Source organism: Lethenteron reissneri, chromosome 17 (assembly GCF_015708825.2).
Source record: "Lethenteron reissneri isolate LAM-NWPU_2019-01 chromosome 17, ASM1570882v1, whole genome shotgun sequence".
In the NCBI taxonomy this organism is placed as follows: Eukaryota; Metazoa; Chordata; class Hyperoartia; order Petromyzontiformes; family Petromyzontidae; genus Lethenteron; species Lethenteron reissneri.
In genome coordinates, this window is record NC_083795.1 from 13,798,111 (window position 1) to 13,824,959 (window position 26,849).

At 47.7% G+C, this 26,849-nt stretch overlaps 1 protein-coding gene across 1 annotated transcript; it reads right to left on the reverse strand.

Annotated features, from left to right (window-relative positions):
* Window positions 1-3,681: 3,681 nt before the first annotated feature.
* Window positions 3,682-26,350, reverse strand: GALC (galactosylceramidase). Its single transcript, XM_061553198.1, has 17 exons — window positions 25,934-26,350; window positions 19,441-19,509; window positions 18,635-18,698; window positions 18,330-18,443; window positions 17,767-17,906; window positions 15,629-15,667; window positions 14,897-15,024; window positions 14,107-14,262; window positions 13,551-13,675; window positions 12,332-12,459; window positions 11,091-11,180; window positions 10,362-10,451; window positions 9,694-9,838; window positions 7,905-8,085; window positions 7,577-7,740; window positions 5,208-5,284; window positions 3,682-4,669 (listed from the first exon to the last, which is right to left on the reverse strand). The coding sequence occupies exons 1-17, from the start codon at window positions 26,087-26,089 to the stop codon at window positions 4,526-4,528; spliced, it is 2,010 nt and encodes a 669-aa protein (XP_061409182.1). The 5' UTR covers window positions 26,090-26,350; the 3' UTR covers window positions 3,682-4,525.
* Between the last annotated feature and the right edge of the window lie 499 nt (window positions 26,351-26,849).

Here is a 26,849-nt window from a genome sequence, read left to right on the forward strand (position 1 = left end):
GTGGTGGTGGGTGGTGGCGGTGAGTGGTGGGTGATTGTGAGTGGTCGGTGGTGGTGGTGGGTGATTGTGAGTGGTCGGTGGTGGTGGTGGGTGGTGGGTGATGAGTGGTGGGTGGTGAGTGGTCGGTGGTGGTGGGTGGTAGGTGGTGGTGGGTGGTGTTGGTGGTGGGTGATGGTGTGATGGTGGGTGGTGTGTGGTGGTGGTGGTGGGTGGTGGTGGGTGGGTGTTAGTGGGTGGTGGTGGGTGGTGGTGTGTGGTGGTGGGTGGTGTTGATGAGTGGTGGGTGGTGAGTGGTGGGTGGTCGGTGGTGGTGGTGGGTGGTGGTGGTGGTGGGTGGTGGTGGTGGGTGGTGGTGGTGGGTGGTGGTGGGTGGTGGTGGTGGGTGGTGGTGGTGGGTGGTAGGTGGTGGTGGGTGGTGTTGGTGGAGGGTGATGGTGGTGTTGGGTGGTGGTGGTGGGTGGTGGTGGGTGGGTGTTAGTGGGTGGTGGTGGGTGGTGGTGTGTGGTGGTGGGTGGTGGTGGATGGTGGGTGGGTGGTGAGTGGTGGGTGATGGGTGGTGGGTGGTGGGTGGTGGTGTGTGGTGGTGAGTGGTGGTGGTGGGTGGTGGTGGTGGTGTGGTGGTGGTGGTGGTGGTGGTGGTGGTGTGTGGTGGTGAGTGGTGGGTGGTGTGTGGTGGTGTGTGGTGGTGGGTGGTGGTGGGTGGTGGTGGTGGGGTGTGGTGGTGAGTGATGGGTGGTGTGTGGTGAGTGGTGGTGGTGAGTGGTAGGTGGTGTGTGGTGGTGGTGGTGTCTGGTGGTGGTGTGTGGTGGTGAGTGGTGGGTGGTGTGTGGTGGTGGGTGGTGGTGGTGGGTGCAGGCTCTGACGACAAGCATGAGGAAGGGGGTGACAACTTATTGTGGACCCACGTTCAGAGCCCACCCCAATTTTTTGTTGAAATAAAAGTTTATTTACATTATGGAGGGGGGTGGGGGTGCAGCCAATAGGTCATATATGTCAACCTCTTATCAGTGCCTTACCTTATTACAAACCAATTCAGACCTTATTGGTCACCACGTGCCCTTATAAATATTAACGTTCATCCCACAAAGTGCCATCACAATGGAGAAACACACAAATAGGGGGCAAAAACACGTTTTTTTTGCTCTTATTGAAACGGCTGTACGCCGTATGGACCTGGCAATGTCCCTGTACAAGAACAAGGGGTCAGCCATATGGGTTGACAGCGATGATATGTTCATGGTACCCCACATTTATTCTCGACGCGTCTCGGTGGTGGTGACGGTGGCCCATTTCAATAACCCAATGCACACACGATCCTGCTAGGCTATCTACATCCACTGTGTCTTTGTAATATATGGTTTATGCACGCGCGGAAGCATCTGTTGATTTATTAAAGTCGACTTGTTGCGTTCTCAGTAGCCGAGTGTGTTGAGAATTCATTTGGATTGGATTCGTGAAATTGGTTCACTCGGCGACTCGCTGAAGCCACCGGAGGCGCCAATTTCACTACAGATTATATCGGGATGATGGGTTCATTGCGGCTTTCATAAAATGTTTATCAATAGTGTAGAGCTGATTCTTGAACGTAATGTTGATAAACAAGCTAGGGTGCAGTGGGGTTTGTTGAATCATTATTACATGGTTCTTTGGAGGTTCAGCATGTCTGGCTGTTCTCAATGTCTACCATGTCCAGTCAGTGGTTTAGGGCCCATTTAGGCTCTTAGAGATTTTTAAACAACGTATAGAGTACTGGATTGTCATTTGGCAAACTTTATTTGCCCATTTTATTATAAATTATAAATCTATGATCATTATTGATTATTATGTCATCAGCGAGCGTGATGAGTTTAGTCACAAGCATTGACAAGGGAAGTTTTCTCTATCGCGAGATTGGTCATGGGTTTTGATATTGGCCAAGTCTTGAGATATTGCAAAACAATTAAGCACGAGTGGATATAACCAGGACGCGAGGTACAGCAAATATCAGCAAATCCTTTACTGTTGTTACCTCTGAAGACTTCCATTCATAACTGTGCCAATGCATACTACTAAACCACAAGCGGTGTGTACAGTATGTTAAACTTTTTGCGCACCGTACATAGGCAACCGTGCTAATCTTTATTTCATAATTTTGATTCCAGTCCGCCTTTAATAATTGCCCTAGTTTTACATACTTTACCCAGTTGTGTTTTCCAGTTGTCTATAATCTTCATTACATACCTGCCGTGTAGATTTGTTTACGTGTATGGCTATTTCAATGTCTAAAACCTTAGTTCAGTGGCTTAGGCTGCAATTGGCCACTCAGTAAATTTAATGAACCCAATCACATTGGTTTTTATGCATCTTCATAATGCTTGCTGTGAAAACAAGAGCTGGGATGGAGTGCTTTTGGTGAATTAACTTTGATTGCGAAAAGCAGCAATGTTCATGGAGGACGTTTTCAATCATTGCAAATTACCTGCCATGGCGCATAATTTGGAAACATGGACTGTGACAGTGAACATGGAGCAGGGCTAAAAAGTCAACAAAGAAGCGTGGAGAGATCGATTCTGGGAATTACACAGACACACGAACAGGAACACATGGATCACGGAACTCATGCAAATCGCAGACAATTTTGACGGAAGACAAGTCGCGGGCTTGGACAAAACACATCAATCAAGAGGGATGATGGCCAATGAGACTGGTAACAATATCGGTTCAAACCAGGAACATGCCCAAGATGACGCCCGCAGAGATGACAAGATGAGAGCAGATCTTGTTCAGGAGTGCGATGGATGGCGATGTTGTGTGGATACGGTATCCTTCAGTGGACAGCACGTGGCTGATTGTTGTGCTGAATGGCACTGTGATACAAATTCAAATGTTACACAAGTCCGGCAGTGAATTGGCTTGTCAGCTGGCGACACGGATGCCTGCTTGTAAGACTGTAACGATGCATCGATTGCTGAAAACAGATTTTTACGCTTACAATGGATGTAATGAACCGAGTGTGAAAATCAACGATTTAAGCAAATTATATTAAAATACTGAAATTTTACATTTAGATTAATGGAGCAAACATCTGTAAATAGATTATTCAAATAGAAAAACTGTACAAATGAGGTGGTACGAATGAGACAACCAGTTAATACTGACCCGGAATTATGACAATTCAGCAAATGGATGTGGGTGGTGCGGGCGAGGTAGTGGTGAATCTTTGCATGCATGCTGGCTTGCATTTCCTCTTCTAGAATATTAACCATGGATGCCCGTGCGATGCTGAATAAATCGAAAGGTTCCCTCTTAATCCGTTACTATTTGGCTTTGACCTTATCTTGAGAACTGGATGTTCCCTATGTACCTTTCGGAACCCACATTCCAGACCACAAAGGGCTCTTTTTTGGATCCAAACTATAGAACACACTTCCTCATCTGATCAGGGAGCGAATCCAAAAATGTTTAACAATCACCTTCAAATGCCTAATTTCTAAAATATGTTTTATTGACTGGTACAGGTTGTAGTTTTCTTTGATTTATAATCAGCTTCTAGTTTTATACGTTTGCTTTATGAACCTTTACATTATGCGTATTTGTAGTTTGACATTTGTTTGGGATTAAAACAATTGAGTACAGAGCCAGAAAATGTAAAATGTACACTGGCTGGGCTTAATGGTACAGGAAAGTAACAATGACAGAATGTGATAATTCATTTTACAATTTTATTCATATTGGCAAGGCGGGCAAAATAATTAAACCTCAAAAACAATCTCACAATCTTACAAAATTTCCTTTAATAATTTGTGCAACTTAAACGCAAAATTCACCATCCCTGAATCCACGGCCATACCTTAAGACAGAATGGTTCGACATTCATGAAAGATAATTCACCTGTGAAATATGTGTTGTACATAAAACTCACAAATATATATTAATCAACATCACCATTTATAAAAAAAACACCAAAGTCAGGTGAATTTGTAAAAAAACACGCCACTGAAAACAATAAAATCATTTACAGTTTTTAATTGAAGTAAAATGTTACTTTGTAATATAACCGATTGGCCAGGTAAGGGTTAGTGCTACCTTAGCTTGCTTATTATGCAGCCCAAGTACAATTTGAATGAAATGCCAGTTTGATGAAGTAGAGGAGCATAATGCAATTGATTTGTCCTTAAGCCTCGCAAGTCTTCCATAATCTGCATGTGTAAGTCGGTCTATCTCTGCCAGTGGCTTGAAAGCCATACATGCTGTTGTCCATTTGCGCTGCGAACCCTATTTTACATAGAACATGGTACCCACACAAATTCCATGCAACAATACAATGCATGTACACATCCGCTTCATGAGAGGAAATGTAACATAACATTTAATTCCTGTCGATCGCCCGTATCCTGAGCAATTTACAAAAATTTGGTTATTTGCGAGTTACTTTAAAATTATCCCCCATGTCATACTTGTCAACATAACAGGATTATCTGGTTAGACAACCATTTTATGATCTAAGACCAGCCCAGCATCACTTCCGCCCTGGGAAAACGCCATTTCAGTTGCCCTGCACATAAAAGTTGTCAAACTGTGCATTCTGGAATGTGTGCGTTCCAATTGCAACCCAGCCTCTTGTTGGCATAATAATCTTCTCCTGTGTCATCACCAGCTGATTTTCAACCACGGCCACCACGCTGTCACCCTGGCAAAAAACATTATCACCATCATCATCATCGAATCATTTTACCACGCTTCACATGCCGTTACATCTTGGAGCGCATGCAAAACGGTGTTAACGTGTGAAACTAATTACTATCGATCTACAAATACTACACCAAAAAAAACCTATAAATAGAATAACACAAAATAAACTATAGTTATCTCTCCGTATCATCGAAAAATTTGTCATTGTTCATAGCCTATTTCAGAAAAGTCTCAACTCATCAATGAAGTGATACAGTAATGTGCACACACCACTCCTGACTGAAACCTAACATCGAAGAAAGAATGTCAAAGAGAGAGAGGAAAATGGGAAGTCCGCTGTACAGTTGTGAGAAATGCTTAAACCCGATTTCAAAATAACACATGGGAAACACATTGCATCCCCACTCCTAGTCGTACACAATACCTCTGTTTTAAAAACACCACACGCAACCACTTTAGGGTCAGTGCATACATCCCTAGAGGCGCGTACACTTTTTGGACATGTCCCCAGCGACAGACTCGCCTCCAGGCCTCACCTGCAGTGAGAGGGTCATCGTGTACCACGTCCAGGGCTTGGTCGGGGCTGTCCCTGACATCAACACGAACCTCCCAGCTGTGGGCAGGGAGAACATGAGGCAGTCGCAAACACAATTAGAGGCATCGGTGACACCACGGACCATGCACGAGTATCCCAGTGTATTCCGGTCATAATCAGAATCTTTAATTATCCGATAAGCTATGAATCTCTTTTTCACAGATGTCCAATAAGGGCGGGTCAGCGAGTTACATCAATAATGCAAAAAAAACGATATAAAAGCAAGATAGAGAAACGGGAAGCAAGTCGCAAAAAATAAACATAAATTAAGTATACAATTGTAGTGCCATCGCGGGATGTCACTTCCCAGTGCCGGCTCTAGAGAAGCACGGCATGCGGTGTAACGACATCGCAGATACCACAAGGATGTGGGTGTAGTACCGGCCCTAGAGGGGCCCGGTGAGCGCTGATTGATAGCGCTGGATGACACCACGCTTGGCGTGCAGTGCCAAACCTATAGGACAGGGTGTGGGAGTGCCGGCCGTAGGAATGAGGTTACTAAAGGCCGTGGCACTCTGGTTGACCCGGGAGGACACGTGACCAGTTAAGTCTACGAAGGGGCCCCAAGTGGGGGCTAGGGAGGTCACGTGGTTGGCATCCAGATCCTTCCCGAGGATTCTGGAAGGTGGTCGTGGCCAAGGGCGGAGCCAGCGACGCCGCAGAGAATATAAGCCGGGTCCCGAGAGGGACCGGCGTTGTTGTTCATCCTGAAGAAACCTTCGTCTACGTCTACGTTCTACCGAGTCTCCAACACGTGGACCTGGACCCGAGCTGTTGGTCCTGGTCCATAGCAGCTAGTCACGTTGTAATTAGTTTAGTTAGCCTGGTGGTCACCACCACAGGTTGTTATTCCGTTAAGGGGGCAGTTACCCCGTGTGTTGGTGTTAAATAAATGTGTTGCCTCCAAGTCGATGTCTGCGACTCGGTTGAACTCACTACACAAGTACAAATGGCACAAAAGTACAGTCACCATCGGCCATGATACATTTACCATGGGATAAAGGCCCAAGCTGCCGCCCGCCTCTGCTATTCAGTGGCCTGAAATAAAATGTATCAATCACTCCAGATGACCGCTGCAAAGTATGATCTTGAGTTTTGATTATAGTGTGCTGATCTGTAAAGTTGCATTGAAAAATGTTGATACTCCTACTGATACTCCTGCTGTTATAGAGTGACTCATGCTGCCAGCTATGGCTGCAAAGTTTGGTCGTACATGTTATGTATATCGTTTATTATTAAATTTGAATCACAGTTCCTATGATCACTGTTACATTGTTTTTATAGCTTTATTTTGGTGATTTCGAAAAGTTTTGGTTTAGCTATATTTGTTTGTTGTAGTACAGAGTTAGATTGATAACTTTAATCTAAATTGTCTTATGGTTGTTATTGTTTGACTTGCATCCCACTGGGATTTTTGTACACAGCATTGATATACGGTGCTTTTTCTGGAAGACTTTGCTGTTTTTTCCTGGATTTTTCTGTTGCGTGTAGTCACTTTAAGATGTTTCTTGTTCATGTTTTTGTTTGTTGCGGTTGCACCCGATTCAAGAGCCGCATGGCTCACAGGGCTATACCAACTAAATGAACTGAACTTTCGCCGTCCTACGATGCAACATTCCACCTAGCACTGGCAACACAAGCGGATTTTAATCGTTTCATCTCCACGGCTAATATCCTTTAGAGCGCATTACTCTCCGTCATTAGTCTCAACCATTTACCATCAACTGAAACATGTTCCAGTGTCAGAACCCAAATCTGAATATTCACAACTACCAATACTACGTAGAAAGGTAACAATCTATAACCCAGGTTTTGCACGTAGAATTAGTGATGTACAGAAATTACGTTTTTTGTTGTTGTTGTTGTTGCCCGCAAGCATTGTGTAGGCTGTTATCCTGTTCCTTCCCATTGCTGTTGGATCAGTGCACTCACCATTACGGTGTAATTCTTCACATTGAGCGTGACCTTGCTTCTTCGAAAATGATTGGAAAAGACCATTACAAAGCATCCACTAAAAAGAAAATTGGCGCCATATCCACTTTGACCTGCGACCTTGACAGCCTCACCATTTGCTACAGATCAATGTGCACACTAGATTACAAGTAAATCTAACCCTAACGGTCTTTTTTTCCCCTCACAAATATATCTTGCGGGCAAAATAACACACAACTGTGGAGGGGGTGGGGGTGTTTATATGGTAGATTTTGCCCGTGCTCTAGGTAATGAAAGCCAACTCATTTGGAGATACAAAACAAAAGAAAAACTGAAAGCTTTGCTCCAAAAAACCCAGCACTGGGCTTGATATGTCACCTAGGTCATTGGTGAGAGCGAATGTTCCATTTGCGAAAATCCAGAAGAAGACCCCCCGGGCGAATGAGATATCATTGCCGGCCTTGTTCACCCGCCCGGCGATAAAAACTCCTCCCTGCTCGGCATCCTCCATAAACACGTCACATGACACCAGCACATCGCTCCTGCACGCAGTGACACACAGCGGCAACGTACACGATTAACGGCCGTCCATCCAAAGTGCAAGTGGAAATAGTTTTTGCCGAAACGCCGTTCCAAACTGAACATGGACAAACGAATAAATGAATAACCGTGGCGATCGGCGGCGGGTGGGTTCTCACGCTCATACCAGTTGTGATTTCCGATGACCGTGATTGGCTGTTTGGCATCCTCGGCCCAGGTGATTGGTCGGGTGGTGATCACCTGACGCATCGTGAACACGTGCGGCCCCGGATCGGACAAGTTCCGGAACAGTTCAAAGACGCCCGTCTGGTCGGCGAAATTTGGTGCCTCGCTGAACGGAGGAGTAGCTTGTAGGGTGGGGATTGTGGGAAAGCAGTACAAATTAGGGGGAAAAAAACATTTTTTTAACATTATGTATACTTTATTTCCCAAAGAAGCTCCCAGAACAAGGAGTGAAATGTCAGGCATCATGCCGAACAGCATGGAGTGGCAAAACCGTAACACATCGGAGAGCCGTGAAAACCTCTGCAGGAGCGTCTTGCTTTTTTAGTATTTGTGCAAAAAGACTTAAGTCAATGCAATCTTAGAAAAACATATTTTAAAAATTGAGTTGGCAGAGTAATCCAATGAAACACTGCAGTTTATGAAGTAACACTGTGTTCCACAATGTTTGCTGTGAATCTAATTCCGCAGGAAAACTGGATTCCCCATACAACCCTCAAGTACTTTCCGATGCAGGGGGTTGTTTTAAAAAAAGATATACGTATTTTTTACCTCACCCGCTTAAATGAAATCGTGCTTGGGCTCACGCTTGATAAACGGTAAAGATGCTTCCCTGCCTTGCTCCACTGGAGGAAAATCTCTAGAGGAAGTCGAGTGAATGAAGGTGAAGATGCAGCCCTGTTCCATCACTGCTGGCGAAAGGGCCTCCACGAGTAGCAATGACACGAACTCTCTCCTGGCACTCTCTTGCCGTGGCCAGCGGACCTCGACATAGGCCTTCAAGCTGCTGAACGTGTCGCCATACGCAAGAGGGTAGAATGGTTCTGGAGAGCCTCTCCTCTGCAGGGTATCTTGCCCTACTCTTTCACACCAGCCGGACAACTTGCAAGAGGGGCAAGTACCCACACTTTACCCCTCCACATGCGACTTGTTGATCGACTAACATTTGTTCACAAACATTTATTTTTAACCATAAGAATTTTTTTTGGGTTAGATCACGTAAATATAATTACGTGGTTAAACCAGCCACCACCTGACACAGACAATTAGTAAGGTTTGTCACGTAAACAAAACTTGCCAACTCATTACTAGACAGCCATATCAGACATGAGTACAATCTAATCGGCATAATAATTTATTAACTGCAGCTCAAAGACTCACTCCTACAATGCGTGTGGTGAAGTTAGGAGAAGTCCATGTGCTTGGCATTTGAAGACCAGAATTGGTGATCTTGCCAACAATGTGTTCAGGGAGGCAGCTCCATATCCGAGCAGCAAAGTGTAGGGAAGCTTATACACAGGGAGCAATGTTCTGGCAACTGGGGGGGCAAGGGCGTGGTTTCGCAAAGTTGTGCAGAATCGGGCGGCACGGCGTCTCTCATATGGGGGTGGGAGCATGGTCTGAAGGTCTGTGCTGCAGTGGCTGGTGTGCATTTGCTACAGGACTGTGACAGCAGTCCCGTACACAACATTTACATTTCGAGTACGACGTTTCATCCTTTACATTTCGACATATTTATATTTACGCAATCTAACCCAAAAAAAACTCTATTATGGGTAATATTGGTCGCGAAAGCCTACGGTGTTAAATGAGTGTTTTACTCTGCATTGGCAGCGGTGCACGTGATAAAGGGTCATTGCCCTAAATGATGCCGAATACACGTCTCGTCCTTTTCTGGGCAGCGTTTCAGCCGGAATGTGTCGAGGTTTTTGCCATTTCGTTTGTGAACTCACCGACGTCAAAGGAGTCGTTGTAGATAGACGGGAACGGCTGGGAGGCCGGGGGCCTGGGGTAGGAGCCGCGGTTGCCGGTGAGGAGCGTAGTGAACGTGTACACCTCGTCCACGTCCAGGCTCAGGGTGAAGCTGCCCTTGTCCACCTTGCGTCGCACGGGGGACGACACCAGAAAAAGTGTGGCTCTCGCTTCGGCCGAGCTTCTCTATGGCAGCGGCGCAGGGGGGCCACTCCGCCATCACGACAACTCGGTTCCCAAAGCGGGATCGATCACAGGGCTCTCGCCTGATGGGGCCAGGACGACGGGCGGTTCGGCAATGGAATATTGAATCCATGTGTGGAACTTAGATTGTGTTACCGCCCCCTCGTATGCCTGAGTTTTCACTGAGTAGGATACGGTTTCCTCCCAGATGCCACACTCTCAATAACGGGATTGGCCAAACATCTCAACATAGCAAGACCTCTCCTGAATGAGTCTTGAGTGAGGATAACTTGGATAAATGAATGGCATGACTGCCATGTTACTACTCAACACCGCACAGACATGGCGGAATGTGTGCTCGACGATGGAGGCTCGTGAATGAAACACATCCTGGCCTGGGACAGTCAACGTTCTTGGCTCGATAATTGCGACAACTTCCCAATCTAGGCACGCGTGGGCGAGTTACCTTGATGGGCGGGAGGGGCTGGAAGAGCACGCTGGGCATCCCCGTGAAGTCGAGGCGCGAGTGCCACACCTGCAGGCTCGCCACGTGGGCCTGCAAGAACCAGGTAAAGGCATCCACATCGAATTGGAATCCACGCACGGTGGTGTGGGGTTAGGGTGCGCACTGCATGCATTTAATTTTCTCTGCACCACTTGTGCAATGGCCAGCCGCCCAGGCAAATGAAACAGAAGTCAGTGCTTGTCAGGGCGGATGTCTGGACTCAGTGGAACGCAAACAAAGGTCTCTGCTGCTGTCCTGCTCTCGAAATCGAGACCCATTGTAGTCAAATAAATACGCATACAATACGCTTCCTTCCCATATCTGTCCCTTCACGTAAACAATTTAAGTAATATTTTACGCAGCTTACAGACGAGGCACACTGCTGAGTCAGGCACGGGGGCGCACACCCGTGACCCAGCACTCCGGAATGCGGCAATTTATTTGTTAAACTCCCACTGTGCCGTGAGGTGGTGGCCAGAAGATGGTTGTACGGCAAGGAGGTTTGTGAACCCCGCTTGTGCCGACTTCTTTAAGCGCCATCTCCTTGTGCAAATGGTGAGTTTTCTCCCGCACACGAAATGCTCCTCTGAATATAAAACAGGCCAAACAAACGCGAGACCCCCTTGACAAAAGACTACTGAGGCCGGGCGGTCCTTTAGCTGATAAGACGACAGATGTGCGGCGACTCACGAAGGAGCCGGTGAGCCTGAAGGTGACGTTCTGCGGCGAGACGGTGAAGGGTGGCAGCGGCGGGCGGATGCACACCGAGTGGTTGTGTGTCTGTGAAGACAAAGCAGTATTAACACTCGCGCGAGCTCAAACCGCGGTACCGCAGATCCGACGCAGCAACGATCTGGCTTCTCGTGATCTCGGAGACACTGGACCTGGCGACCTAACTGCGCGAGAGCTACACAAGGCAGGTGCGGTTACCTCCTCCACACCTGGGGAATTACGCAGCCTAATTGCGACTGCGGTGAGAAGTGCAATGCATCACTCGCATTGTATCGCATGGTATGTGTCTCTACGCGAGTCTAGAGGTCTCTATGTGAGTCTAGAGGTCTCTATGCGAGTCTATGGGTCTCTATGTGACAATAGTTCTATATGAATATATGCAGCTCTGAGTTTATGGGTCTCTGCATGAATCTATGTCTCTCTATGCGACTCTCATCCATAAGTGAACCAGTAAGGAGATTATGCAATCCCCATCACTCACATCGCCCATCAATGCCCATCACACACAATTTTGCAAGAAAGAGATACAGACTCGCATCTGGCAGTCGCAGATGCGATCTAATTACTCCTCCAAATTCATCATGCAGTTATAGACTCATTCACGGCCTTTTGATTGTCATATTAAAGTATAGGACAGTTCTGTATCAGTAAATTCGACTGGGCTGCGAGACGCGGCTGCGAGACGCGGCTGCATGGCTCAGGCAGCTAATGCCCTGTCAAACCACTGAGCTGGCATTGATGAAATCCTGGGCTGGAATCCAAGCAACCACCAGTGATTAAACCGGGTGATCCTATCAACTGCCGCTCAGCATAGGGGCTCATCCAACCGATGGCAGGAAGCTTGGGACTCAGATAAGACTGCATCACACCTTCACCACGCATCAGTCGCACGCAACAATTGCTTATCATTTAAAACCGGCAGACATTAAAATTTTGGTTGCTTAAAATGAAATATGAAAAACAGCGCCTACAGATGTATGTTGAACTTCTTTCACATCGTACGTGGCCATCCGTGATAATCGGAGGTGTGGAGGAAGGACAACAAACTAATCACAAAGCAGTTCTAAAGAAATTAGTTTTCAATCTAGATGATTTAAAAGTGCACAGCTCCAGTGGATTCCTAATATTGGAAGAGCGTTCCAGATAGCCGCAGAAGCGTGTCTGAACTTTTAAATAAGGGTCAGCAGGAGCAGGGATACCATGGTTTCTATGACGATGGTGAGGTTCCCGTTGCCGTCGGTGAGGGCCACGTAGGAGCCACCCGCCTTGAGGTGTCCGTCCGCTTGGAGGTAGTGCCAGCCTGGCCTCGTGAACTGGGTCGTGTGCGCTGGCACGGAGACACAGAGACGAGAGTCAGGCTCAGACTGTAGTGCAGCTTGGCAGGGCCCACCGAGCTAAGCAGCTCTTTTACGAGGACGACCACAGCCCAAGTTCGCCGGCAGCAGCGGCAGTTACAGGACATTGCACGCAGGGAATGTGCAAACAACAGCAAAAAAAAAACAATGATTTACACGAAATAGTCGCCCTATATCTGTTGTATGTTTCATAACTGAATTGTAATTTTTCTATGATCAATCTAAACATAATCAGCCCGAGCCGGGTTAGCTATAGGGGACTTTATTATCTTAACAGCGATTTATGTTTGTGTAATATTTTCAATTTACCATGTGCCACAATTGTTTTAGTTCTGATTTCCATTCTCTTCATTGCTGTACTTTATTGAATCTCTTTAGATTTTTGAAATTTTGGTGACCCAGGTCACGCTTGAAAATGAGGCTCCTCTATCATGGTGGTGTCTTGAGTTCTCATCGCCTGGTTCAACAGAATCAACTTGGACAGGGAGACGGCACGGCTCACAAAATGAGAACATCACCATTCAGCAGGCAACGATTTGACCGTCCCGACCCCAGCGATTTGATGAACTCGCGTGATTCAGGATCATGATTCGGGTAAACTATTTATATTGTCTTATTTTACCATATAATTGTATCATTTCTTGTTTTTTGTGCCTCGTGTGTACAGTATTTGTTCGCTCCATATATTATTCATATTTACAATCCACTGCTGGAACAGGGTCTAGACCCACGTCATTTGGGTCATTTGACCATATTACACCACACTGGTCAGTATGGGGTTGGTGACGTCAGGGGGCACAATTATTACATTGTTGCACCTCCCTCTGTTGCCCGGAGTCCGTACATAGTTCATGTAAATAATCGACCCTCAACACCCACGTGATTCGATGCACGTATCGCAGAATCAGCGCCGCTCCACCTCTGTTGCTGCTGCTGCTGCTCCACCATTGCCGGAGGGAACGATGCCCGCGTTTTGTGCCCGAGTGGCTGATGTCTTGTGTTTGAGTTGAACGTGGAGATATTTGCTCTCCCTCCCCGTGCCCCTCTCACACGCTCCAGTTACCCGAGATCCATATGGGGCCATCGACGCTGTAGAAGCCACTCCAGGGCTCATCGGCCGTCATGAGTCCGTCCCTCCCGAACGGAAGCGACCCGTAGTAACTCGCTACCAGGTTCCACGAGATGGTGCTGCATGCGTTCACAAAGACAAAAATGCCCACGCGTAGCATTTAACAGACTGCTGGAGCAAGTGCTATTAACGAGCACCTATTGAGGTCAGCACAGCATACGATGGAGTGGGCGGCCTGTACCACGCCTGGCCACCTTTGTCTCCCCAGTGCTGATATTTATACACCACCGCACCAGGTACAGTTGGGATGCCTAGAACCGGTTGAGATATTCGTCACCGATGTTGTACCACGAGTGGGAACCCAACTCGGGTCCGCCGGGTTTCGAGCAGCGCACATACTGCTGTGCCACTGCTCCCACCTCGGCAAAGCCCAAGATGAGAGTCACGGGCAAGCGCTTGCTGGCGTCACACAACATCGTACGTTTTTTGTTTAAATTGTATCGCCCGCCCCCCCCAATGATGCCCACGCCCCCTTCCCCCGTGTCCTCACGAGGTCATGTTGCCATTGACGTAGTTCTGGTTAAGGATGCGAGCCCAGCAGCCGGCGCCCGTCTCGTCGTTGAACGTGCTGAAGTCCTCCGAGGACCAGAGCACCTTGCCTGTGCGCACCGCATCCACCGTGCTGTTGGTGCCGGGGTAGTGGGCGCTGTGCGATGGGAAAGGTGAGGGGTGAGGGGCGGGGGCGAGGGACACCACACCGGGAACGTGTTCAGCCGCATGTGCGTGTCATCGCCATCATCGTCGTCATCGTTGTCGTCATCATCGTCGTCGTCATCATCACGCCTAGTGTGGCTGTATAGGCTAACCGGAGGGACTTTATGAGTACTTCAATGAGTAGTAGTAGTCTACCTGGCACCTGTGCACGGGCTGATTAATTCGCTCCATCTCCTCAGTGGACAGCCTCTTGAACGCATTCTATCCCTCAGCTGCCACTCCGTCATTACTACTGACCACGGGTCATCATCCCCGATAACCGATCATTAATAATAACAAAGTAATTGGAAGTTCCCAAACCCACTTTCTTTTGTTACCAGTTACAACGATTTCATTAACATTCGTGTATTCTTTAACCCATGTGCTCCTCTTTCTGTTTCTCCATGTAATTCCGCGTCTCTCTCGATGCATCTTTGCGCCGCCCATCAGTTTTTGTTAAATTTTCTCCGTCACTGCGTAGCGTTCCCGATGCACGAGAGGCATGCCTGCCAGCGCTCCGGATGAAACGAATCGTCATGAAGACCAGCAGCTGCCACCGCTGCCAAGGCACGTGGATGAAGATTTACCCGATGACGCTGATGGCATCTGCCAGCTCCGAGTCATGCAGGATGTCACTCGCAATTTCCCATTTGTTGTCGGCCGCGATGATCTTGATCCAGCCCAGGCCGACCTTGTCCAGGGTCTGCCTCAGCACCTGGCCATGCAAGTACGCACGCACGCACAACAAAGATCCCTGTGCAACCTCTACAAATCTTTTGGGAATGTGCTGTTAGCGAGCACCTACTAAGGCCGGCACGGCGCACGTACGAGGTGGTTGTGTGGCCAACACTGCACCCAGCTGCCTCTGTCTCCAAAGTGCTGATGTTTACACACTGCACCAGACGCCCATTTAAGGCTAATGAAGTAGACCTAGGAGGCCAAATGAATGGGACAGATAATCGACACCGATGTTAGCTGTGAGCGGGAATTGAACTCAGGTCACCAGGATGGACTTTCCACAGCTAGAGATATCATATAAATAATAGCTATAAACTTAGAATTTTACCAGGCAAGACCCACTGAGCTATATAGGTCTGTTACAGAAGTGACCTTGTACCCAACGTGACAGCCACTCATTTTACTAAAAATATTTTTGGTAAATCCGGTGGTAGTATCTCCATGAGTGGCAACTGGTGGCAATGGAAATTATTATCATCATCACTATCATTGCTATCATCTTCATTGTTACAGTTTTCATTTGATTTTTAAAATCTCTGGCGTTAAACGCACATTAAAGTTAAGTTTAAACAAATGCATACCTTTATGTAATTGATGTCGTATTTCCTCTCATTCCAGATCTGTAAAACATGGCAGCAGTCACGGCACAATTCACCAACTCGTAGACCAAAATCGGTCCCAATCTTCTTGGCACGTGAACGGGAACATGCGTGTATCATTATAGCTCTCCCCGTATATGCTAATTATACAAACATACAATGATACCTGGAAGAGCCTCCCCCAGCCGTCAGTGCTGTCAACTCCCTGCCACTGTTCAAAATGAAGCTTCAGAACCTTCTCTCCTGTCTATAACGGTTTATTTTAGTCACACAAATATACATACAGTAAAACCTTGGATTGCGAGTAACTTGGTCTGCAAGTCTTCTTGGTTCTTTCGGTAAAGTCACTCAGGTGAGGACGGCTGCTTGCGTTGTGGCCGAAACGTCGTGAGAATTGTTTTATTATGTTTTATTTTTATTATTTTATTACTTCCCTTCTACGTGACTTTACCGAAAGAACCAAGAAGATGAATCCCTGCAGTCACGAAAGCTTTAAATCGAAATTTGGTCTGCAAGTGTTTTGCAAGACGAGCAAATTTTTTAAATAAATATTAATTTGATAAACGAGCGATGTCTTGCAATACGAGTACTGTAGTAGTATAGTATACGCTTTGTCTGCCGAGCGTCACGTGATCACAGCTGAGCCGATGGTTCTCTCTCTCGCTGCGGGATTGTGGGTAATCGTCTCCCATGCTCGGTCTCAGTCGGCGTGCCTCACTCGTATAGTCAACATTCGTGCGAGCGTATACTGTTTACTATAGTGTTGTGACCACGAGTGTGTGCGTAAAGCATTTTTTAAATTTTGTGTCCAAGTGTAGTGATTGTTCTTTAGTAACTGTACTGCAAGTGAAAGTCATCCTACACAATAACCCTCCTCTCCTCTTTCTCGTCTCCCTCACACCAGCCATTATTAAATTAAATTTTTATAATAAAAATATAAAAAGGTATTTTGTATTAATCATTTTTATATGAATACAGTATTTTTGGGTTGTGGAACGAATCATCTGAGTTTCCATGATTTCTTATGGGGAAATTCGCTTTGATATACGAGTGCTTTGGATTACGAACACGTTTCCGCAACGAATTATGCTCGCAAACCAAGGTTTTACTGTATGTAATATATATACATAAACCCTCGCTATGCGCGAGTTTTAGATTTGCGAGTTTCACATTTACGCGAGTAACGGAGTGTATACCAATTCGCTATTTGCGATCTGCCGGACTCCAGTATTTGCGAGTGTGCGTAGCGCCAGACCACCGACACCAGGGAGGTGCACCCAGAATGCTCTGTGAAGCTGTCTGCGAAGATGAGACACGACCCCACGGCTGCCCGCTTAGGCCTCAAGTCTCGCAGCAATCCCGCTCTAAACTCGCTATTGTGCATGTTTACTTTATGTGTTCTTACAGTCGTCTCGTTTATATGTTTTGGTGTAAACGAGTCGACTGTGAGGTCCATTAGAAAGAACGCGATTGCAATCGGGCAAAGTTCACTCGTACCAGGAACGTAACCCCATTTTTCCCATTGGAGCAAGGTTTCTGCATTTGTGAATTCTGCATTTGCAAGCGTTTTAAAGAAACGCAACCCTGGCGGAGAGAGAGAGGCTTTATTTTATTAACACAATTGTTGAGCACAGACCCACAAGGCCCAAAACGTCTAGCAGGCAGCATCAATCAGCACTTTCGAAGATATAAATCGTATGTGTAATATACATGCAAGCTTCATTCTTCTGCGATGCACATATCCCACTGTTCATCAGTACGACATATTCATGCTCTACAAATGCAAATAGTTTTGAATGCTAATGAAACAAGCACATCCCTTTTGTCAATCCACTGCTGGATGAAGGCCTCCCCACGGTCGTGAGGATCATTTGAGCGTACTTCACCACAATGGCCAGTGCAGGCCGGTAAAACCGGGGCCCCATAGATGAGGAGACATATGAGTACAGTACAACGAGCTTTTTGCCGCATTGCCCTGCGTTGTGAATGGTGGTCGCACATCGAAGCGCTATCCAGGTTTCATCCTGCTTAGACGTGACAGCACAGAAGTACATGACAACCACACAAATGGATTTCGTGGCACCGCTGCCCTCTGCTGCCTGTGCTGCCGCAGTACTCACCCCGACGTAATCGATGTCCAGGCCATGGTACTGCTTGGCACCCAGCACCCAGGAAACCACGTACCCGGCCGTCACCTCCGGGTATTTGTACGGGAATTTGAAGCCGCCGCCGACCCACGCCGGAAATGCCCATGGCAAGCCTGCGACACACCGCGGGAATCTAACTCAGGTCGGCAAGTTCTTAGCGCCAACCGCTCAACCTTAAATTTGAGTCAAACCGATTTCCGATGCAAATGAGCATCGAGGTGTCACTCATCTCTTCATTACAGCCCCGAGCCAGTGGCGGTGATTCGGTGCCTCGGACAACCACGGTTAACTTCTCCACGAAGTGGTTCCCATTTTATCAACTCCGGAGAGATGACAGGCTGGGGTCAACCACCAGCCAGGATTTGACCTCGCAAGCTTTCCGATGGCGAGCCGCTCACTCTAGTACTGAGCCACAGTGGCCGCCTTGAACGACGAGGGTTTAAATGCGGGTGTTATCGGCGAGGCAATCTCCCCAGGGTCCAACTCTCACAATCGGGGTTTGTTTTTCTTGTTTTATATTACTGACAGTGCCTCACCCACGAGCGTGATGTTGGGGTTGCGCTTCTTGGCCTCCTTCATGAGCCACCACTCATAGCCGCGGAAGTAGTTCTCGTCTCCCGGGTCCCGCATGTGCGACGGCTCCGTGCCATCTGGAGCATGAAAGGAGCACAGCACAGGACGTCGCACGGGGATGCGCCATCCGATCCACCAGCGCCGGGCAGCGCGAGCGTCGCGTGGCGCTCGCGAGTTACAGGTGGCGGGAGAATCTGAACCTCGGCTATATTGATAAAAGTGATGATGGTGATGATGATGACGGTGCGTTATGAATGCACAGTCATACCTGTGGTCTGTGCGTCGCCTCCAATCTCAACTTTTAGGATGTGTAGAGAGGCGCCAAAGTTAGGCTTTGGGGAAAAAAAGGAGTTGAGCCATGGTTATAAAACAATCAAATACGTGAGCTGGTGTCACGAACACCAGCGTACTGCACGTTGGCATGTCCCCCCCAAGGGCGGAATAGGCACGTGTTTGGCAGAATTCTAAGCAGATATGCCACTGATTAACATAAAATCGGTCAAACATAGATTTTTTTACGATTTTTTCCTGAAGCGACCTGGCCACAAATGATAGCTCAACGAAGTGGATAATCACGTGGACATTTATAGCAGCAACATACTCTTAAACACACATTTCTAAATGTGGAGGGAAAAACCGGTGGATCCAGAGAAAAATCGACGTGACCACTGGGAGAGAGACACGCAAACTCCAAATATAGAGGGATCAGGGGGTCGGCATCGAACCCACGACTTCCTGTATACCAGGTGAGGGAGTTAACGTCTCACCACCGTAGAACACAATCGAAGTAGAGTTGACGTCGCCCAAAAACCATCCCGTATTCCTGACACTCGAGCATTCGCAGATTCCCAGTGTCACTGCGGTCTGCTTGGTTTATTTTCGTCATAGTCTAGGCGATGAAAACATGTGCAGTGTTACTCGAATCTGCGGAGTAATTATCTAAGTCTAGTCGACTAAAGCAGTCAAACATTTGATCCACGGCGCTCCAATCTCAACGTAGGATCCTCCTGAACAAAAGTTATTGAGACTCAGTGAGGCTTTCCTGGATAAATGAAGGGCATGATGTGCAGCTACCTTGAAGAGGTAGTCCAGAATGGCACTGCGATGTGGCTCGGGGTAGTTCACGAGAAGCCGGGATGTAGCCTGGGAAAGCACACGTCACACACACACGCGAGCACACGTTACACACACAAGCACACATCATAAACACACAAGCACACGTCACATGCACACGCCAAACACATACACACAAGCACACGTTACACACACACAACTGTTTGTAGCCATGCAGATCGGGGGTGGCCAAACCGTGGCCGACTCTGCTGAGTGTCAAAACCGGGCCAGGGTTTGCTTGTATGGGATGTAGAAAAAACCCAAAAACATTTACAGGTATTTTAGTTAGAGACAGATACGGGAAGTAGGCGTATTGTCTTTATTATTTATTGTTTATATAAAAGTATCTGTTTCACTGTAGGTGCAACTGAAACTAACGTTGGTTAACGAGACCTCCAACATTCTACAGCCTCAACTTGGGTTGGTGTTAAATAAATGTGTTGCCTCCAAGAGTACGTCTGCGACTCAGTTGAACTCGCTACACTTATATTCATAACTGACCTAGATCTGAAATGTTCCGCACAGAGCAGAATAATAACTGAAACTAATTAATTGCCGTGGAACTAAAGGAACACTGCTCGAATGTTCCTCCAAACTGCCAAAGAGGCCCGAGTTCGTATATGATCGGACGAAACAGGATTATGAACTTTTAGAATTTCATCTTGCATCCCATGCAATGCTCTACACGTACGGCCCTTTTATCATTCGACTGCTGGATGATGGCCTCCCCAATCCACGTGGGACGGAGGGGTTATTTTGACCATACTTCATCAAGCTGGTCAGTGTGGGTTGGTGAAGGTGGGGAACATAAACACAGAAGCACAGAAGTACAGCACGACAATGGGTTTTGCTGCTGCGCCACCCTTGGCTGCCCATACATCGCAACCCCGCAGCAGCCTAGAGCGAGCGCCTGTGCTATGCGGAGAGGTTACCCATTCACACACTATGCAGGCTGAAAACATGCTTAGCTTGCGAGATCTAACAAAGATAGGTAGCAATCCGGGCAATCTGGTCAGGATGCTACCTACATTCACATTTCCATACTCGGCCACGGGACACAAAGCATTCCGAAATCCCTCACATTATTCCCTTTTGGGTTTACGACTGAGAATTCACAGTTACGTAACCGAGAAAAACGCCAGGGCATCATTTCATTCGGGTCGGAAAAATGTTCTGCGCCAGGCACACCACATCCTGGATATCTCTCGCTACGGCTGTGGCTCTTGGTCACAGCAACACCAAGACAGCAACACGAAGCTCGTGCTGAACGTCCTAAAGCGGCCAGTGTCCACTTGACCTACACTGCGTGATGATTACTCCAAGTCGGCGCATTTTTTTTACTTCCGAATTTAGGGGGTGGTGCCGCCGTGGGTGTAATAATGGTTAGCACACTGGACTTGCAATCCAGAGGATGCCAGTTCGACTCCATCTCCTTGGCCCGGTTATTGAAGCGATGGTGCAAGTTTCCTGGGTCACCACGGTGGCGAGATGTTAACTACCTCGCTTGGTATACAGGAGGTTGTGGGTTCGATCCCCACCCTGATGCCTGTATATTTGGAGTTTGCATGCCTCTCCCCGTGGTCGTGTGGATTTTTCTCCGGGTTCCGCGGCTTTTCCCTCCACATTCAGAAACACGCGTTTTCAGTATTTGACTACCACATGAGAATCACTTCGTTGAGCTATCAGTATTGACCAGGTTGCTTTTGAAAAAAGAGATGCATAGCTTAGTGGGCCTATCTGGTAACATAAAACGTAGTTTAGTTTATAGTTTAGTTTATGAAATCCACCCACCCTGCCTCTGTCCACCCAGCAGTATGAAAGGGTACTGCACAGTTCGGTAATCAGCCCATCGTGTGTGGTGGTGGTGGGGCTAAACTGTGGGTACTGTGGCGAGTGTGGAAGAGTAGGCCAAAGTACCCTCTGGAGGAGAGGCTCTCTAGAACTAATTCTAGCGGAGGCCCTTCCGCCAGGTCAGTGGCGGAATTAATTTCAGTGCTGTACCTTTACCTTAACACCCCTCTGCGGACCTGCCTCTTGGCCTACTCCAGTCTGCCGGAGACCCGGAACATGCCGAGTGAGAAATGAATCCCCGAGCAGCACGCTGCGTCTTATTGAGCTGCGGTGTTATGAATCCGCATCAATCATGGGGAGCAGTTCCTTCACAATCGATGCTAGAAATGCAGTAAGCTGTAAACATCGCTGTTGGCCCATGATTACTTTAATTTGACAGGAGGTCCACTAATCCAAGCAGCACGTCCACAGGTAAATTTATCACTTTCTGGACAAGGCAAAGGTACTGCCCTGCAACTGCGCATTCATGCAACTGTTGGCAGAAGGAGCTGCATTTTAGGGAATGCAATGGAGTCCATCCAGAGGGTATTTGGCCTACACGTCCACACTGGGAGCATCCGCACTTTACCCCACCGCATGTAATCTGCCGATCGACTGTGGTGTACCCATTTATGCTGCTGGGTGGACAGAGGTGGGGTGGGATGTACGAAAGTCACTCCGCTGTTTCAACCGCCGCGCCGTGAGATCGATCGGGCGGCAATCCCAGTGTGCCGACGGTCATCCGGATAACTCACCGCGAACAAAGCTGCGTCTTAAAACAACCTCTTAAAAAAACAAATCGGCTCTTCATCTTGGAGCTAGCTACACACACTTAGGCTGTGTGTGTGGTTGCGTAAGAGTTACTTTTTGGTTCTTTTGGTAGTCACGTAGAAAGAAAAATACATTTAATTAGATTTTACCGAAAGAACCAAAAAGTAATACCTGCAGTCAAAAAATCTCCAAATCAAGTTTGCATAAGAGTTACCGCACACTAGTGACATCAACTCTGTGTTCCAGCATTGTCAAGATGTCACCGTGGCCAAAGCCTTTGATTGCTACCCAAAGCTGTCTACCCTATGCCAGATCTCGCAGTTGCAGCGAAAGTGGTGCATGACCACGAGCAACGCTTGTCCTGCCGCCACAGAGAGCCCGAGGACTTGGGCAAGAAAACGTGTTTAGTACAGACGGCGTGTTTGAGCCAAGCACGGAAAACCCGACTGTCATTTCTATGGTGCAGTGGTTGGTGGCTGGTGGCCGGAGTGAGAGACAGGCCTGTGGCCATTCCTTTCCCAGAGATTAAATTGGTTTATTCTTGGCATTCGCGATCACGGTACTTTTTCCAATTCATCAAATTAAATTTGCTTTCCTGCTCAAATGATCATAGAGGTGGTGCGCATCTCCCGTTTACAGCTCCGAGCGAGTGGTGGAGATTCATAATTCCTATGACGGGGGCGAGGCTATCCAAACGACAACCACTGTGACTTGCCTATTAAGTGGTGTTTGATGTATCGACCCAGAGGAATTATCAGCTAAGTCAACCCAGAAAAAGCATTCAAACTTGCAACCTGCTGCTCTAAATTTGAAGCTTTCGTGACTGCAAGGATTCATACTCTTTGGTTTTTTCGGTAAAGTCACGTAGGTAAAACAATCAATAAAATAAAATGAATGAAAACTAAGTTAAATCACGACGTTTCGGAGGCAACACAAGCTTCCTTCCAGCTACAGTTATTTTGCTGTGTCTTTTTAAACCTTCCGCTCACAAGTAGCCCGCTCCATCGCTGAGCCACCTCAACATCGAATTTTAAGAGTTGTGTTGGGAAACGTGGAACAGCTTTGGTAGTAAGGTCATATCTGCAAGAGCAGTTTTTTTAAAGGTTTGGTTTACAATTATTTATTTGACAAGGGAAGACCCATTGAGCGATATAGCTCTTTTTCAGAAGCAACCTGGCCACAAAATGATATCTCAACGAAGTGGTGATCACGTGGAAATTTATCACAGACAAATACTCGAAACGCATGTTTCTAAATGTGGAGGGAAAAACCGGAGGACCTGGAGAAAAATTCACATGACCACGGGGAGAACATGCAAACTAAATATACAGCCGTCAAGAGTCGAGATCGAACCCATGACCTCCTGTATACCAGGCAAGGTAGTTAAAAGACACGGAGTATGCCAGATTGAACTCAAGACATACCGATGCACGATATTCAAATTTTATGTGTAGCAATACGCATGGCAATTTTACTGCACAGCTTGAGTTCGCGTGATGGAATAAACTGCTGCTGTCGTCATGTGCTCCTTGGGGTCTGTGAGGCGGCATTCAGTAAAGTGTAGCTGGGTATCATCATTTTGGAATAAGCCGTTTCATAAACACTCATTCGCAAACTTTCTTGTTTTGAAAATTCTATAGTTTTAGCTGTTGTGTTTTTTTGTACTGTGAGATTGGAAGCATTATTTACTTACAAATGTTTAAAGTCACATGGCAGTTCATGTACACTTCGTTGAGCTATCATGTGTCCAGGTCGCTTCTGAAAACAGAGCTACATAGCTCAGTGGACCTTACCTGGTAAAATAAAAATTGTTTATAGTTTGTGTACCCCAAAAGTTATAATTATAAAAGACTGCAGTGTTTACCTACATTTTCGTTACATCAATGTAATCAGACCACAAAACATTTTAACCCAAAGAAAATACATTTCACTTACCAAGTCACAACTGGATAGTAAATTAGTCAATAACCCATCAATACATTTTCTGGAGCACATCTTCTTTCGTATGGCTTATGTACAACATTTATTAGATTTGCTTGTAAGTAATTTAGCTATTAAATTTCCTTGTATTAGAGTTTAACTGCAGATGCACCCATCCACCCACTCACTCACTCACCAACCCATCCACCCACCCACCCACTCACCAACCCATCCATCCACCCACCCACTCACCAACCCATCCACCCACCCACTCACTCACCAACCCATCCACCCACCCACCCACTCACTCACCAACCCATCCACCCACCCACTCACTCACCAACCCATCCACCCACCCACCCACTCACTCACCAACCCATCCACCCACCCACCCACTCACTCACCAACCCATCCACCCACCCACCCACTCACTCACCAACCCATCCACCCACCCACCCACCCACTCACTCACCAACCCATCCACCCACCCACCCACTCACTCACCAACCCATCCACCCACCCACCCACTCACTCACCAACCCATCCACCCACCCACCCACTCACTCACCAACCCATCCACCCACCCACTCACTCACCAACCCATCCACCCACCCACTCACTCACCAACCCATCCACCCACCCACCCACCAACTCACCCACCAACTCACCCACCAACTCACCACCCACCCACTCACCAACCCACCCAACCACTCACCACCACCCACCACCCACCCACCCACTCACCAACCAACCCACCCACCCACTCACCAACCCACCCACCCACCCATTCACCAACCCACCCACCCACTCAGGTGTGTGCACACCAAGGCCGTAATTATAATATATTGAGGGGACACACATCCCCGAAACCCCCCCCCCCCCCCCCCAATATTCAAATATGCTCAAAATGTCCCCCCCCAATATATTGCTATAAAAATAATAATTGCAATGCTATGTAAATCAAAACAATTTGCTAAACCTTGGCCACACTATCTGGACTTGTCTTCATATAACAATGCATAGATTTATATTTATAAGATTGTGGTTATGTATTCTTGGTTCTTTCGGTAAAGTCACGTAGAAGGGAAATAATTAAAGAATAACAATTTTTTTTATTTGTATTATTTCCCTTCTACGTGACTTTACTGAAAGAACCAAGAATATTATTCCCTGCAGTTACGAAAGCTTTAAATCGAAATTGTGGTTATGGTTGTACTTTATGCATCCCTAATCTCTGCTATTACATACAATGAAACAAGAGAAGCTAAAAAAAGTTAAAACAGCGCAATGTAATACGATACACTATTAGACATTATAGTATAAAATATATAAAAAGTCCATCCCATGTGTTGGTGAATTGTTTCCCCAGGTGAGGCGTGTGCACACAGCGGCGGGAGCCAAGCCACGTGAGAGCGAGGCAGCTGACTCGGCCAGCCCACGCGCGCCACGTGACGCCCACGCGCGCCACGTGACGCGCTCACCTGACCGAGTGTGAGCGATACAAACAACCACCACCAACACAATTTTGACTTAAAACTTTCGTGACTGCAGAAATTCATATTCTTGTTTTTTTCGGTAAAGTCACGTAGATAGAAAAAAAACTACATTTTAAAATAAAAACACGACGTTTCGATCGCAACACAATCGGTCTTCATCCGGAAGAGCACTTTGCCGGAAGAACCAACAATAAAACAACCTCCTTCCCGGATTCTCAAACACCATCACCCCAACTTCACCCCCTCGCCAACTTCATCCCCTCGCCAACTTCATCCCCTCGCCAACTTCATCCCCTCGCCACTACCGCCCAAGTGCTGCTCCCCTCCCCCACCCACGAGGAGGAGGGGATCTGTGTGGTGAACTCCACAGGTAAAACAGGTGGGGGAGAGGGGCCAAGGAGACCCCTCTCTCTCTCTCTCTCACACAAAGGTCTCACCCCGCCGCCACTCAGACCTCCGATGCCGTCGAATCGGCGGCCGAGTCCCTCGGAGTCCCCGAGCCTCACGGAGCCGCCGCGGCACGGGCCCGGCTCCAACAACAAGAGCAGCAGCAGCGCAGGCACGCAAGCCGCCGCAGTAGTCGAGCCCGCCATGCCCACCACACTTGCCCGGCTTGCCCCTCGTGCCACTGCCTGGGACGAGTTCCGAGTGCCGGTGGGCGGGCAGCGCTTTGGGGAGGTCGAGATCGGTTATCCTTTACGTGCAGCGGTGCGATTGCATGTCTTTGCCACGAAGGAGGGCCAACGTCTGAAACGTCGCCTGTTTATGTTTCCCTTGCGAGGCCACAACACGCACGGACAAACACCCAGCGAGTGCTCTTTGAGTTTCCTGATGATGCTCATTGATGGCGAACGAGGCAGGCATGGGGGGGGGCGGGAACAAAGTTGGCTGAAGCCACGCCCCCTGGTCACTGCTTAGGCTCCGCCCACTGGTCACGAGGCTCCGCCCACTGGTCACGAGGCTCCGCCCACTGGTCACGAGGCTCCGCCCACTGGTCCTCATCAAAGGGAAAGTCTCATGAGGAGTGGGCGGAGTCTATATGTGAGAGGGCGGGGTTATGCAAGAGGAGGCGGAGTCTATTTAAGGGGGCGGAGTCTCCACTGTGGGGAGGCGGAGCCTCGGGAGCCGGGGGGGGAGTCCCCTTGCCTCGTCGCAGATCCAATCAAATGGCCTCAACCCAGAAGCAGCGGGGGTGGGGGCAACGCTGCATTGTTAAAACTGCTGGCGAATGGAACGAATGTGAACACGTCACCACGCGTTGTTTCTGAATTAACAATTTCCTCAGAGTAATAATTTAAGAAAAAAATATTTGCCGATCACTGTGCTCACAATTCCACAACGTCTACTACATAA